The sequence below is a fragment of the Rhinopithecus bieti genome, unplaced genomic scaffold, assembly GCF_001698545.2.
Source record: "Rhinopithecus bieti isolate Rb0 unplaced genomic scaffold, ASM169854v2 scaffold_26302, whole genome shotgun sequence".
Lineage (NCBI taxonomy): Eukaryota > Metazoa > Chordata > Mammalia > Primates > Cercopithecidae > Rhinopithecus > Rhinopithecus bieti.
Window position 1 is genome coordinate 394836 of NW_016812027.1, and position 16767 is coordinate 411602.

A 16767-nucleotide genomic window follows, 5' to 3' on the forward strand; every position below is an offset into this window, starting at 1 on the left:
TTGTTAGGGCCGGGCCTGTAATCCCAGCACTTTGGGAGGCCGAGATGGGCAGATCATCTGAGGTTAGGAGTTTGAGAGCAGCCTGACCAATGTGGTGAAACCCCATCTCTACTAAAAATACAAAAAAAATTAGCCAAAACGTGGTGGCACATGCCTGTAATCCTAGCTACCTGGGAAGCTGAGGCAGAAGAATTACTTGAATCCGGTAGGCAGAGGTTGCAGTGAGCCCAGATTGCAGCATGGCACTTCAGCCTGGGCAACCAGAGCTAAACTCCATCTCAAAAAAAGAGAAAAAAAGAAAGAAACGATGGAACGATGGTACTGCTTTAGGTTTGCCTCTGGTATAAGTTAAGAATTCCATGTAGAGTTTACTTCAGTTACCAAACACATTTGCTGGTATCATCCCGTTAAAAAATAACAACAGTTTAGAACCAATATAAATCTTTACTATGCCGAATGCAGACGTCTGTGTCCTTTTTATATAATAGTAAAGATATTAGAACTATAGTATTAACAGTAAAATATATATTAGGACTACATTTTAAGAGACCTTTTTAGTTATTTGTATTGACTTACAATCTATTAGAAGAAAGTTATTTTTTGAATAAATATTTACCAGTTTATTGTCAGAGTATTTTGAGAAGTCTTTTAAATAATGAATTTCTTTTTTTTTTTTTTTTTTTTTGGGAGACTGAGTCTCGCTCTGTCACTCAGGCTGGAGTGCAGTGGCGCAATCTCAGCTCAGTGCAAGCTCCGCGTCCCGGGTTCACGCCATTCTCCTGCCTCAGCCTCCTGAGTAGCTGGGACTACAGGCGCCCGCCACCATGCCTGGTTAATTTTTTCTATTTTTAGTAGTGACGGGGTTTCACCGTGTAATAATGAATTTCTTAATTTTTATGTAATAGTCCTTCAAATTCATTTTTCCTGTGTCACATTGACTTAGAGTCAATCTGAAGAAAATGTAATTGATATAATTAGTATCTGGATAGCATTAGCCATTAGTTGGTACCAATAATGGTTCCTTAAATCTAAGTAGGAAAATTAGTCTGAAAACAAAATTTAATAAATAACTGTATATATGATATTGAATATTTTTGTTGATAGTACATTATATTGTCTTTGCTTATCTTGTGTAATTTATGAATATAACAAATTTGAAAGTGCTATTTAATTAATGTCCCATCTGGTTTTGGATTGAGCCTCTAGTGATATTAAAATGTCATGATTGTTTACTTAAATGTTGTCTATTTTCTTCCTACCAGTTTCCCTGGACAGATCTAATTTATGCCTGTTGTCTCCATGCCATCTAGTTTAGGATTTGTCCCAAATTTTTAATGAAGTAATATCACTAATATTTGCATTAAAATAGCACAGTTAATTTGTAGACCTCTGCTTTGAAGTCTTCTAGTTTCTGCCATAATTTTGTCTAGTGGCATGTTAAGACACAAGTGCAGTGAACAGAGATTTCATTTTAATACCTGAGCCATTTACATCTGAAAGACTGTATCTTTTTCCCACCCTTTCTAGATGTAACATAACTTCTTTCTTTTAGAACAGCATGCAGGGTTTCTGCTGATAAGTGAAGTATACTCTGACAAAGCAGGTGGGAAAAGCTGTCTTTTGCTTTGCTGCAGGTGGGGAGATGAGTATTTAACAATGCTTCATTTGCCAGCAACTTGATATACCAGCAAGTGTTGCCGTGGTCTATGAGATGCATGAAGCTCTAGGCTGCCAGTGGGTGAAATTAAAGGAAAACATGGAAAGTTAGAGGTTGGTTATAGGTGAAATATGTGCAGGAGTAAAGACTGAATAGTCCTGCCCTAGCTCATTAAAGGGAGTGGGGAAAGCACTCTTGCTACAGTATTTTTGTCATTTATTGTATAGTGTAGGTCTAAAGTTTATTTTATTATTTGGCAGTTCTTTTTTTAACTTGTTATAAAATCATCAGCAATACATTTTTAAAAATGGAAGTGTACATTTAACAAAGAATGAAGTACTAAATTTCCACTTAGTACTTAACATGCATAAAATATTTGTCGACATTTACAAACCACCACAAGAGTGCTAGGGATCTCACTGACCACACAACAATCAGAAGACACAACAATCTACTACAAAAGGATCAACATCCACTTAAAAAGCTAGTAGTTATTTTAAGATTATGCATTAAGATAATTTAATACGTACAGGTGCAGAAGATGTTTATATAATTCTGTGTGAAACATGACCTCATTTAGATCAAATAACTTTTTGAAAATTAGTTTTTTACTTTTATTCTATGTTTTCTTATGCACATATGAAAAATGAAACAATAGCTGTTAATGTGTTGGCTCCATTAGTAGAAAAAAGGCCCAGCACTGCTGGTTTCCAAATAGAAAATCAGTTAATTCCAAAATAGACCTTTTCGTTCAATGCAGTTGTGTATTTGTTTGGTCAGGGCTGCAAATGGGAACAAAGTAAAGCTTTTGGAGGTTTATTCTGTCAAAAATATTGCAAATGCTGTTGTAAATTAAAAAGCTCAACACTGAAGATAAAATTGTTTTGATGAAAGGATGTTGTCATGGTAAAATCAATGTTCTTATTAAATTAAGAAATCTATGGAAGAGAAATGTTTTGGGAATTGGTTGTTGTGCATGCAAACAAACTCTGCTTATTCAGCCAGTTGAAATAAAACCATAGTTGTCAAATTTACTGATAGTATACACAGTTTGACCAAACTATAAAATTCTTGTGATGAAACTGATGTTGAAGAACCATTCTATAGCATAACAATACACACTGTCTTTAATGCATATTAGCAACAGAATTTTAGATCTATTATTTTGTGAAGAACCGCTTTGTAAATTAAGTTTATTATATTGGCTTAACATTTTTTATTGATAATTATGTCTTCTGTCTATTGGTTAAGTTTTGGTTCACAAATTGTTTGGATTATTTAAAGTGTCACTAGAAAATGCCAACAAATTTTACCTTTTGAAAAATTTTAGCAAATAGCAATTATTAGAAACAAATCTTGCAAACAGAAAGACTTTGAAAGTTTTCCCTGTATAGGCAAGGGAAGAAATGAATAGGTGTAAATGGTGAGTAGCTCCCAACAAGATTTAATCAAGAGATTGTCATGTTGCAGACATATCCTCACCACTATCATAAAGACTCTTTAGATGGAGTACCATTTTTTAATTAGAGAAATTTATATTGTAGTAGAATGAAATGAAATTGAGAAGGCAGTTGTTTTTGTAGTTATCCTAAATGTTGAAATATTTTTAAAAGGATAAAACAAAAATTATTTGAAATTTTGTCAATATTTTAAAAACTTTTCATTGTGACTGCATGGGTGAAAAGTTAAATATTTTTGGGTTTGAAATATTACATGTTTTTAACAAAGATTGGGACTAGTCTCATTCAGAAGAATTTCCCTCAAGATTACATGGTTGTCCAGAAAATACTGTAAAGAGGGTATTTTCTCCATTAAAAATATGGTCTACAGAGAAGAGTAAGTTCAAAATGTCAACAATTTTATAATTACTCACTGCAGAATTTAATTTTGAAAAAGATTGCAATTAAAAAAAAAAACTTAGGCCATATAAAAATGTATTCTCCAGAGAAATACCAATGCCTTGTTACTAGATACATACACTGAAGAAACTGATTAACGTATGTACATGTGTGGTGAATAATTATTCTGCTTATGGTTTTAGTGCATCATCGTACACAAATATGTTTTTTGTCTTTTAGAAAGAATTTTATTTTTGAAAATACATTTTAATTAAACTTATAAGCTTACAATATAATACATTTTACAGTCAATAAAAATTTTTAAGTTATATAATTTTCATTACTTTAAATGCCCTACCTAATTTTCAAAATTGTTAGCATATTGAAAATGTTTAATTTCCTAAAAATTAATTTTGGGGATAAGAAATATAAGCCAAATGTATCATTCTGCTAGCTCAGAAAAACATTGCAGTTAAGAGACTCTTTCTTTGATTTGTTTTAGTTGCAGATTTAAAATCTCAGCACTCAAATGGACTTTAGCGTTAACCAAGTTGTAAATCCTAACTCCACATTTGAGAAAACTAATGATTAAGTGGATTTCCCAGGTTTTTCCAGCAAGTTAATTACACAGTTTAGTGTACCACATTTTCTTTTAAGCTGGTTCTGAATTGTATTCCTCAGTTGGTGAATATTTTGCTAATTGTCTTTAAAAAAGGAATCCTAGAAATTTTCTTATCTGTACTTGAACCAACATGGTCTAGCAATTAGTGAATAGCAATTGTTGGTACCCAAATTCAGAAGAGCTCTATTAACATTTTCACTTTTATTTTTTATAATTCTGCTTTAATAAAACTAGGTTAATCCCTTTTAAATACCCTGCTACTGAAATAAGGTTGCTTTCTATCAAATCAATTATCTTAAGCAATTATCGTAAAAGAGTTTACCATACCATTTCTGTACTTTGACTTATTGTTCTAGAATTGTCTTTAGTCTGCCTAACTTGATTGATTTTATTTTTTATCTGCTTCTAATGTGCTTAAAATCTTCTAATCTAATGTAAATGATTTAGTGTTTCTCAGTTTATTTTTCCCATGTATTATGAATTCTATTTGGCTTATAGTTAAAATTGTACACATGTAGCCTCGTTAAAACTATGCTTTTTCAATAAAACAACTGTAGTTTAAAATACAAACCTATTTTGTTAACATTTCAACTTTGGTTTAATTATTAAAATTATTTCAATATATGTTAATGTAGTGCATTCAAAAATTGACTTAGGAAGTCTTATTATGGTGTAAAAGCTACTATAATAAGTTGTTCCCTTACATAAATAAATAAATGACCAATATTACTAGAGGCTATAAGCAGCATGGGGGAAAAATGGAAGAAGTCTTTTATCCTAGTTTTTAGAGGGCATCAGCAGCTTGCTTTTATGAAAAAGTAACAGCTAAATGCACTGCAAATAATTTGCAGTAATCCAGTTCAGTGATTCATGTGTCTGCTTTAATGGGTCATAATTCAGGGTAAAGTAACTGAGTGCAGTCAGAGTGCAGACACTGCTTATGCCAGGGACAGTATCTCTTCATAAAACACACCTCAGGAGAAGCAGTTTGCCAGCCCCCTAATACTCTCTGATGTTTTGATGTCCTGCATATTTTTCCGATTAAGTTTTGAGTGCCATGTTTTTAGTTGTATTTCCACATTCATTATTCTCACGTAGACCCTTCAGCGGGTTTGCCATATATGATTATTTTTTTAATGATGCCTTTCTTTCCACTTCAGCAGTTTAATAATCTAGCACATGGCTGCTTCTCAATACTCAGCATTCACCTACCCAGTACAGAAGAGGACATGTGCTTTGGCTTCAAAATTCCATTTGCAGCATTAGAAATGCATATTCCCTACGGAACAACATTTGTTTGACATAACCATTCATTTTTATTACCTCTTTAAATATGTTTATCCAGAGTTATCAATAATCATAAATAACTGTATTCTCATCTTGATCTGTTTTTTTCCAACAGACAAAATTGCTTACCCAGTACATATTAAATCTCGGCAAGTATGATCAAAACTACGACATCAGAGACCGTACAAGATTTATTAGGCAGCTTATTGTTCCGAATGAAAAGAGTGGAGCTTTAAGTAAATATGCCAAAAAAATATTTCTAGCACAAAAGCCTGCACCACTGCTTGAGTCTCCTTTTAAAGGTATTATCAGAATATAACTACAAAATATATGTTATCTAAAAAATTATGACAGGATGTCGCCATTTCTAATGTGCTTAAAATTTATCTCTTAGGAAATATAGATGATTCGCATATATAAATATATAAAACAATGTGCTTTTACTCATTGATCTGTTCTCAAAAGCAAGTTTTATATTAAAGTTTATATTTTTGTAGACCTTATTTACCTAAATAATTTTAAGTATTCTGACTTTATTCTAACATTTAAACTGGGCGATAGATGAAAACCATGTTATTCTTATAAACAATGACTTCATTTATCTTTTAAATAGTTTTATAAGAGATATTATTCCTTTTAATAGTTATTAAGTAAATATTCTGTGTATGCTAATATCAGTTTTGCTAGGAGGAATTATTTTATAAAAAATATCTCTTTATATTTAAACTGGTTTTTCAAAGAGGGAAGTTGACTGATGTGTCCCAGCTTTTTAAAAGGACTAATTAAGTATTTTACCACCTTACAAGTAGCCATTCCAGTTGGAATCAAATAATTATATACCTTGGTTTTCATATTGTTTCTTATTTAATGTTGTCAAGCGATAAAAAGCAATTCAGTTTTGTAGAAAAACTATTAAAATTCTGGATGTGTTTGTGCTAAGACATGTATATGGATTGTTTAACTGTGCTGTCATTCTTAATATTCACAGTAAAGTAATTTTTAGAGAAGCTACATTTCAGAGCAACACCTCTAAACACACTGACTGATTAGCTTTTTTATTGACCATTATGGGGGAGATTATTGTAATCTATGGACTGAAATCAGTTTTTTGACCTATGAAGAGCTTCCTGGTTTATATTTATTCCTTGACATTTGAGGTAATATGCCAATTACCTTGAGCTCTGATTATGATTGTTCTCTGTTATATACAGCTCATATTGTTTATTTTATATATTTCCCTATTTTTAATAGATAGAGATCATTTCCAGCTTGGCACCTTATCTCATACTCTCAACATTAAAGCTACTGGCTACCTGGAATTATCTAATTGGCCAGAGGTGGCGCCCGACCCATCAGTTCGAAATGTAGAAGTAATAGAGTTGGTAAGTTGACCTTTCCGAAATTAGTTTTATTAAAGCAGTGGAAGACTCTGGGATAACTATTGTTTTCTAATAAAAGCTTTTTTGGAGAGTTGAAAATTGTTCTAGTATTTCTAAATGTAATATGTTAGATATACCTTGCCTTTATAGCAACTAAATATTATAGTATTCCTATGCCACTGTACATGTACTGTTCCTTTTCTTCAGGGAAATAGAGAACTGGATTCTCTGCATCAGTACCACCCACATTTGTGCTGTTGCATTTGTAGTTGCGTAGATTCAATTTCTAAGGTATTTAGTTTCATTAGATCAAGTTTTTTCTACTTTGTTTAGATATTTGTAAGCTTCCTGACAATATCTTTCTGAATAATTTTTGCTGTTCTCTTTCAGAAAAAACCACACAAAGTGTTCTAGATTTTCTGACGAACCATTTTTAAGTGAAGCCTGAACATAAATAGGGAGCATTGTGTACCAAAAATGTCCTTTGACAAGGTCACAAAGTGAATAATATGGTGCTTTCTCATAAAAAAAATTGCTATATAAATACTCTTTTTATCAATCTTTAAAAAAATGCTGGCCATTGAGATAAAATAATTAACATTCTTTTCTAATATTATCTGTTTCTTTCCCATACAAACAAGAAAAATGAGAGAGGCCTTCTAATTGTATGTAGCGATTATGCAAAATATATTTAATACTTTAAAATGTGGAGTTAACAAAAAAAGCAGTTAAGAATTATATTCTGGGCCGGGCGCGGTGGCTCAAGTCTGTAATCCCAGCACTTTGGGAGGCCGAGGCGGGCGGATCACGAGGTCAGGAGATCGAGACCATCCTGGCTAACACGGTGAAACCCCGTCTCTACTAAAAAATACAAAAAACTAGCCGGGCGAGGTGGCGGGCGCCTGTAGTCCAGCTACTCGGGAGGCTGAGGCGGGAGAATGGCGTAAACCCGGGAGGCGGAGCTTGCAGTGAGCTGAGATCCAGCCACTGCACTCCAGCCTGGGCGACAGAGCGAGACTCCGTCTCAAAAAAAAAAAAAAAAAAAAAACATATCACCGACTACGTACGGTGATAATGTTTTACAAAAACTATCTTGTTTAAACCTAATTCTGATCGGAAGTGATGGTTATTGTTATTTCCAGTTTGCAGACAAGGAAGCCAAGTCTTAGAGAACTTAAGTGAATTTAAGTGAATTGCCTAAGTTCACATGGCCAGTAAGTGATAGAACCATATTCCAACCCAGGTCCGAGTTCATTGTCCATGCTGTTACTGTATTTTATTATGTAATATGATATAACCCTGAGCTTGTTTGCAAATCTGTATTATCCTTAGTACTTAGCACCGTTATTTTTATGTTGTGACAAATGATCTGTACTTAGAGACGGCCAAAAATTGGTAACAGTAGAAATATGTAAAATATGAGAAGCAATTACATGTCTATCCCTCCTTGCAGCTAAGTTTGTTGATTTTTCACTGAAATCTGCATGCTCTTAAGTACTCTTCAAAAGAATTGCCTTATTTATGCAATTTAAAAAATTTTTTATTTTATTTTTTTTTTGAGACAGAGTCTTGCTGTGTCACCCAGGCTGGAGTGCAGGGGCCTGATCTTGGCTCACTGCAACGTCCGCCTCCTGGGTTCAAGCGATTCTCCTGCCTTAGCTTCCCAAGTACCTGGGATTACAGGCACATGCCACCATGCTTGGCTAATTTTTGTATATTTAGTAGAGATGGGGTTTCGCCATGTTGGCCAGGCTGGTCTCAAACTCCTGACCTCAAATGATCTGCCCACCTCAGCTTACCAAAGTGCTGGGATTACAGGTGTGAGCCACCGTGCCCAGCCTATTTGTGCAACTTTTGATCAGATACTAGAATATAAAGAGAGTGTTGTTACGGTTCTTCCTACGGACATACTTTCTTTCCTAATTCCTTATTATGCTTGTTTGTTGTTTTTATGGTTCTTTTTTTTCTTTTTCATTATGGATTACATGATGTTTTAGCCCAAGTAGAACCATCCTTTTATCCTTCCCCTACTTCTGCCTTATCTCTGTCTCCTTGCTGCCCCACCCACCAAAAGCATTATCTTCTCAAAGTTGATAGCAATGCTATGCAATTTAATTTGGTCTCAGCAGTATTCTTTATTGGCTGATAGATTGGTTTGTTGGCTGGCTTCTTCCATTTTCATGTGCTTTTCTAAGCATTAACTACCTGATAGGGACAGTACTTAAATATAACATATTATGTTCATTTCACCTATCCAATTCAACAGAGACAAATTAATTTTTTTCATTTTGTTGTTTATATTTATGAAATTAATAATTGGTAACTTACGGAGAATCATTATAACTGATGGAACATAGTTTGATAAAACTGTCCCTGTTGATGCCATACAGAAAACAGCTTCAATGTATTGGACTCTGAGACAATTGGCTTAAAATTGTACTATGAGGGACACAGTTAAGTATATAAATAATATAGATAGTTTTATTTTTAAATGCAGCTACAATACAAAAAATAATGTCCATATTATCTTTCTTGTCTCTCACTCTACTTCATCTCCCTTCCAAGTCATGTCACTATATTTCATGCACATCATATACTATGTTATTCTAGTTTTCCTGTAAAGCGATCTTACAGGGTCAAGTCTTGTAACTGTGAAATATAACTTAGTAAGAAAAATGGCCTAGGTTTAGATAATCTGATATTTTAATCAAAACGACAGGGAACCTAGTCAGATTGACAGGAGAAGTCACTTTGAAATACACACCACCATTTCCAGGATATAGAATATAATATATATTTATATTATGATCCCAGTAAGTTTTGAAGATCCTTAGTTAATAATTTATTTGCTTAGTTCTAGAAAGTCCTTTGTTTTCTGCTTACAGAAAGACCATCTTCTGCATATGAAGGGTATTTTGCTTTATAAACAATCTGTCAATATTTTATACTTCATAGGAACTTTCAAATTAGCATCTATGTTCTCTTCTTTTCTTTTCTCTATTATTCCTTTTGCTTAGAATGATAATGTGGTCCTTTAGTTATAAAGGACCACAATAAAAATTAAAATATTTTTATTGTTCACCTTTGGCCATTTAAAACCTGAAACTCCAAACAGTTCATGGCCATGTCAAGAAAAAATGCACATTTGAGCATAGGAGCCCGGCTTTCTGAAATTATTGATTTAGTGTTATTAAATTAATCCGAGAAACTTTTATCAGACCTCAGAGAAATATGTTTGGATTTAAGAAAATACAGACTTCAGAGTTTACCAAAATAGGAGAGCTTTGTTTATAGAATACTATCTTTGTAGACAGAAGCATTTTAAATACATATAAAAGAAAGCCATACTGCTGATCTTATGTAAGCATCTTATTCAAATATATTCAAGTAATTTTTGCTCATTAATTAGCTGTTACTGTCCAGTTAGTAATTTTCCAGGTTACTGAAGCTTCTCTTTTTAGGCAACATACCTTAAGCCCTCTAGATCAGTGGTTTTATTCTTATTTGTATGTATGTATGTATGTATGTATGTATGTATGTATGTATGTATGTATTTATTTATTTTGATACATGGTTTTGCTCTGTCACCCAGGCTGGAGTGCAGTGGTGCAATCATAGCTCACTGCAACCTCAAACTCCTGGGCTCAAGCCATCCTGCTGCCTCAGCTCCCAAAGTGCTGAGAGTACAGGCATGAGCCACATCACCTGGCCTTAGACTAGTGGCTTTTAAATGTAGCTGCACATTATAATCAGATGGAGATTTTTAAACAAAACACAACTAGATCAGACGGATGCACCAGACTAATTAAATTAGAATTCAAGAGGCGAACCTAGGTATTCTTTTTTTAGTATTAATATTTTTATTGTTTGTATTAACATTTAAAAACTATTCTTAGGTGATTCTATTGTACATTCAGTGCTGAGAAACATTCTTGAATAAGAAATTCTGTCATGCTCTAGATTCCTTTACAACAAAATATGTACTCTAGCAAAGACTTGCACATAGTAAAAACTTAAAAGGTACAATAAATAAATGAGTCTCAACTATTTTAATCTTTTCGGAAGTATACATTTCTCTGCTCTTTAACAAATCATATATGAAGCATGATTTAATTTTTTCTTGATGAATCAAGGCCGTGACTATAAAAGCAAACTAATACACTGTATTGAAGTGATAAAAGGGGCTCATATTAGTAAATGATATTACTAATACAATATTTAGTAAACACTAAAGTCAATATTTTTCTTAAGCATATTTCTGAATTTAATATTGAAATCTTTAAGAGGCTAATAAATGTAATTAGTATTTATTGTGTCAGCCACACTTAAAATTGAACAAAATAGGCCGGGCGTGGTGGCTCATAACTGTAATCCCAGCACTTTGGGAGGTCAAGGCAGGTGGATCACCTGAGGTCAGGAGTTCAAGACCAGCCTGGCCAACATAGTGAAACCCCGTCTCTACTAAAAATATAAAAAGTAGCCAGGCGTGATGGCACATTCCTGTGGTCCCAGCTACTTGGGAGGCTGAGGCAGGACAGTCACTTAAACCTGGGAGGCAGAGGTTGCAGTGAGCTGAGATCGTGGCACTACTGCAGCCTGGGCAACAAAGTGAGACTCCATCTCAAAAAAAAAAAAAAAAAAAAAAATTGCCCAAAATATTTTAAGTTCCCTGCTCTCCAGAAACTTACATTCTACCAGGGATAGACCAACAGTTAAAAAAACAAGTAGATTGTATAGTATATTAAAAAGTAATACATGCTGTGATTTAAAAAAAAAAACAACAACCACCACAACCAAAAAAAAACGTGGCGGGGAATGGTGTTGGAAGTGCCAAGAGCTAGGGTGAAGGCCCTAAACTGGGAGCGTGCCTGGGACGTTTGGAGGAGCAGTAAGGCATGGCCAGAGCAGATCAGTCAAGAGGGTGAGCAGCAAGAGGCTAGAGAGGCAGGCGACAGGGGGACAGTCGTGGAGGGGCAGTCATGAAAGGATTGTTGTGTCAGGCTATGCAGACTGTTATAGGGACTTTGGCTTTTTCTCTGAGTAAAATGGGGAGCCACTGCAGGGTTTCAGGTCAAAAAGGAGCTTGATCTGATTTAGGTTTTAATAGAATCATTCTAGATGCTGTGTTTTGCAAAGTTTGTTTGCTGGGGGCATGGTGGAGGGGCAGTAGAAGCAAGGTAACAAGTAGTCCAGGAGAGAAGGGTGGGTCAGACCAGGGTAGCTACAGGATTTCTTGATGGCTGAGATGTTTAGGATACGAGAAAAAGAGAGAAGTCAAGGATTACTCCAGGATTTAGGCTGTTGAGATGGTTAGGGCAATTTATTGCCTACACTAAATATTTTCTTTTTTCTTTTTTCTTTTTCTCTCTACTTCAGTGTCAAGCTATGAACTTGTGTTTGTTATTGCTGTTATTCTGTTTGCTTCAAGTTTTGCTCACCTATTTTAGGATATACTACTTTTGTTTAAATCTTCTGTGGGCCAACAAACACAAAAGTTTTAAAGATTGTATATTTGAAATAAGATTGTTGGTTTAACATAGGGGCTCTGAGTGAGAGTTTGTGCTGCTGTATTTAGGAGTAAAGTGAATCAGCCTTAATGCCAGGACTTCTAACAGTTGCATTCTCTGTTGAGGCCACAAGCTTGCTTTTTAATTCATTTATGTTCTTAATGATTAAGTTTGCCAGAACTCTAAATCTCTGAATGGTAATTCATTTATATTTACTTTATTTGTTTAAACAGGCAAAAGAATGGACCCCAGCGGGAAAAGCAAAGCAAGAGAATTCTGCTAAGAAGTTTTATTCTGAATCTGAGGAAGAGGGGGACTCTTCTGATAGTAGCAGTGACAGTGGTGGGTTTTATAATTTATTGGCATGTATTATTTACATAGTAGATTACATTCTATATCTCAGAAACAAGGCCTAATCCATACTATTCAGCAGGTGGTTTTAAGTGAAGTTTGTATTATCAAAATAATCCCTTTCATTTATATATCGCTGTTTACATTTCAAAGTAATTTTAATTACTAAATTCTCTTTTACTTTACAATGTCTCTTGGACAATAGCTAATACATTGGTATAGCTGAAACAGGAACTTACACTTTTCTGAATTCTAAACCATAATGCCTATTACATCTATTGAAAAACATGATTTTCCACTTGATAAACTTTTAGTGGAGTCTTTAAAAGTAATTTTCTTTTATAAAAATGTAAAGTTTATTTTATACCTTGAAGAGTCTTTTTCTCTTTCATTTTATACTCATCTCTTTCTGTGAACCTCTATAGAGATAAAGCTAAAATTATTAAGTCTCTATATACTATAAAAAAATCAAACTAAAGATTGAGAGTAACTGTATGCAGTGAAAAGAATGCTCAATAGGAAGGATTTAGAAACCCTGGGTTTTACCTATGCAAATTGAAGAAGGCACCTACTTTTCTCTGTATCAGATAAATGAAGGAGTAGAGTTAAATATTTCTTAAAGTCCCTTCATTGCTAAAATTCTGTGAGTGATTTGCCTAATGAAAAATATATTGGAGTCACTTTCTGATGCTCTTATTAACACTTAACCTAATAGGCAAGTCTGCCCCAAGACCAAATGATACCCAACTTTCTCTAAAATCTTATTCCTTGGAGAACCAGGGCCTGTCACTCTTACTTGGTTATCTACTACCCAACTCTAAGGTAATTCACTCTTCTTTTCTCTGTCTTCCTTATCAAAAATCTTTGTTTTTAATATCTGATAAATTAATCTGTGATACATTACCTTCTGAAGTAATCAACTGAAAAGTAGAGAAATAACTCAATTGAGATAGTAGATATTAAGAAATATGGAATTTCAGGAGCAATGTAGACTTGTGAGAATTATCTGTGTAATTAATCATGTACTTCTTCATTTTGTAGAATTACATATAGATATTTGTCTTCATTATATTTATTCACTAGCCCATGCCTATTCATAGGTTGACCATTTTTAATACAAATATGAAATATTCCATTAACATTACAGCTTTTCATGAGTTTGTCTGAATACATATAATAATGAGTCATGTGGCAGGAGTTCTACTGTAGCTGCCAGAGGAAAAAAGAAAACTTTTCTTGCTAGAAGTTATGAGATTGGCTGGGCGTGGTGGCTCACACCTATAATCCCAGCACTTTAGGAGGCTGAGACGGGCGGATCACAAGGTCAGGAGATCGAGATCATACTGGCTAACACGGTGAAACCCCATCTCTACTAAAAATACAAAAAATTAGCCAGGCGTGGTGGCACATGCCTGTAATCCCAGCTACTCAGGAGACTGAGGCAGGAGAATGGTGTGAACCCAGGAGGCGGAGGTGACAGTGAGCTGTGATCGCGCCACTATACTCCAGCCTGGGCAACAGAGCGAGACTCCATCTCAAAAAACAAACAAACAAAAACGTTATAAGATTGTGTTTTCCAGGTAGCAAGTATTTTTGAGAATAAACTAATTTTCTCTAAGATTTTACTGACTCAAAAATTTAAATAATGGTGCCTGAAGTCAGCTGGCCCCAGATTCGTGTTGCTGTCCCATGTGATGACATGAGAGAGTAACTTAGATGCTGTAATTTCTTTTCATCGTTTATAGCATAAGCCAGTTATCTGACTTAATATGTATGTGTGTGTAACTTGGATATTGCCACAAATTTAAAATGTCCTTATTTAGTAGCTTTATTTTAGTAAAATAGACTTTCCTGTTTGTAAATGATGATAATGATGAGCGCCTTAACCTGTGGCAGACCCTGTTGTGTTCTAATCACCTTTATATGTTTCAAATCATTTAATCTTCAGAACAACTCTGAAAAGTAACTAGTATTATCCCCATTTGCTGAAAAGGAAACCAAGACCCAGAGAAGTTGAATAACTTGATCAGTTGTAAAACAAGCAAGTAGCAGAGCCAGGATCTGAATCCGAACACTAACTTGATAACCCATGCTTGTGCCCCTTGCAAGCCATCTTGAAAGAATACAGGCAGTCCTAGCTTTTCACTGTGATGGACCTTCCTGATGTTGGTGTTATTTAACCATTAGAATGTTTAATTAAAGGTTGTATTCCTGCCTAAGAGGGCTTTGTTACATAGATCACAGGCAGGGCAACAGTTTGTCCTTTTGTCTGGGACACAACTCTGTAGTTAATAGTCATTTTAAATAGTAAAAAATACACGTATATTCTTCATGTATTCTCTTCTGCAGAGAGTCCTAGCATACCATAATTTATACATAAAACATTTTAAAGTATAATTCCTCAATGTAACTTGATCATCTCTTTGACCTATGGAAAACTCCTTTACGAGCTCGAATAAGTAATAACTCTTTAATTAGTCATTTTGCCTATTGTCTTTGAATTTGGAAGTTTTTCCAGGTGATTTGAATGGCTCATTTTCCTCTCAAAATTTGTTCCTAAGAAGATTAAACTGTTGCCTTCTTTTACTCTAAATAGAATTTCCCATTACAAGCAGAAGAATTTAAAATTATTTCTTTAGCTTTACATCAATCTTTATGTAATTCTTTAAAAGGAAGTTTTTGACAAAGCTATATACTTTGGGGTTTGAAAAGTGAGATTCCCTCAAATTTGGTTTACTTGGTTCATCCTTGCTTAGCTTTTCTCTACTCATTGTCAGAGCATCCTCTCTCTGTCTGCCTCCCTCCAAACTCACCGTGCTAAAGGAATCCATAGAGCTGAAAGAATGGCGTATGGGAATGAAAGTTAAACATGTGGTGTCCACTGAACTAAAATTCAACATCTGGTTTCATTTTTGATGAATATTGACAGTTACAGGTGTCCGTGTGTCTAATTAAATGACTATAAATCTAAGAACATCTGGTTCTGTTTTTCAGAGAGTGAATCTGGAAGTGAAAGTGGAGAGCAAGGCAAAAGTGGGGAGGAAGGAGACAGCAATGAGGACAGCAGTGAGGACTCCTCCAGTGAGCAGGACAGTGAGAGTGGAAGGGAGTCAGGCCTAGAAAATAAAAGAACAGCCAAGAGGAACTCAAAAGCCAAAGGAAAAAGGTAATTTATTTTGTCAGAATTTCCTTCAAAAAATATTATGTGAAAGTTTGCCCCAGGCAGATGTTTCTTGTTAATCAAAAAATGGTGAGAGAAAAGAAGTGTGTATTTTTTCCCAAACAGATATTAAATCTTTTTAAAATTAAAGTGCTAGTTGTTCACATTATTTTCCTACTTGTAATGCTTAGCTTTCATTTTGAACTTGAACGTATCTTGGGGTTACATTTTGAAAATTGGTATAACCTTGGAAGGCTGAGTTAAGTGATCAAGCAATAGGTATGAAACACTTAATTACCTTTTGTAGCAATTTTGCTGAGGGCTAAAATTAAATCCTTCAACACTTTGCCATTATGTAACCAAGACAATTGATTTTCTAAATAATGTTATATTAAAAAGATTATGATCTAAATATTAGAGTCAAGGGCTGTGAAGGAAGACGGTCAGAAGAGCTTTAAGTGTTAGCACTTTTTAAGATCTCCCATTATCAACAACATTATCGTGTATTAAAGTGTCATTAAAATTTTGAGTAATTGGGGCTAATATCTTGGATTGTGCAACTCTGTTTTCCCCACTGCTGTCAGTGAATGGCCTCTGCCGACATGATGGTCCTTTCCCCAGGAGCCTGCTGCCCGCTCACTTGATGAGCTTGCAGCTCGGCTCAGTCGTGGCTGACAGCACTGATTGGGGCGCAGTACGCTCTCTGCTCCTTTTATTACAGACAGTAATTAAAGCAGCTCGCCCTGCCACTTCCATAACAAACACAGCATAATGCCCTAATTATGACTTTATTAATTTAAGTCAGGATTTAATGATTTTAAAAGTGATTTATATTGTTTTTCCTGTTCAGAACAAATGAAATCTGTAGGTTAAATTAATACAGGCTTTTCATCATTGCAAAGTTAGAAACCTAGTTACCAGTAAATTCTTTTCATTAGATTAACATCTGAAACTCTAAGCAGTAAG

The 16767-nt window shown here is 34.5% G+C and overlaps 1 protein-coding gene across 1 annotated transcript in view; it reads left to right on the top strand.

Annotated features, from left to right (window-relative positions):
• The window catches only part of AP3B1 (adaptor related protein complex 3 subunit beta 1), a 306794-nt gene that overhangs the window by 176807 nt on the left and 113220 nt on the right, over positions 1-16767 (top strand). The window contains exons 16-19 of the mRNA XM_017895526.1: positions 5520-5706; positions 6656-6786; positions 12524-12632; positions 15636-15807. Coding sequence (XP_017751015.1) covers positions 5520-5706; positions 6656-6786; positions 12524-12632; positions 15636-15807 — 599 coding nt within the window. The remainder of the gene's footprint in view (positions 1-5519; positions 5707-6655; positions 6787-12523; positions 12633-15635; positions 15808-16767) is intronic.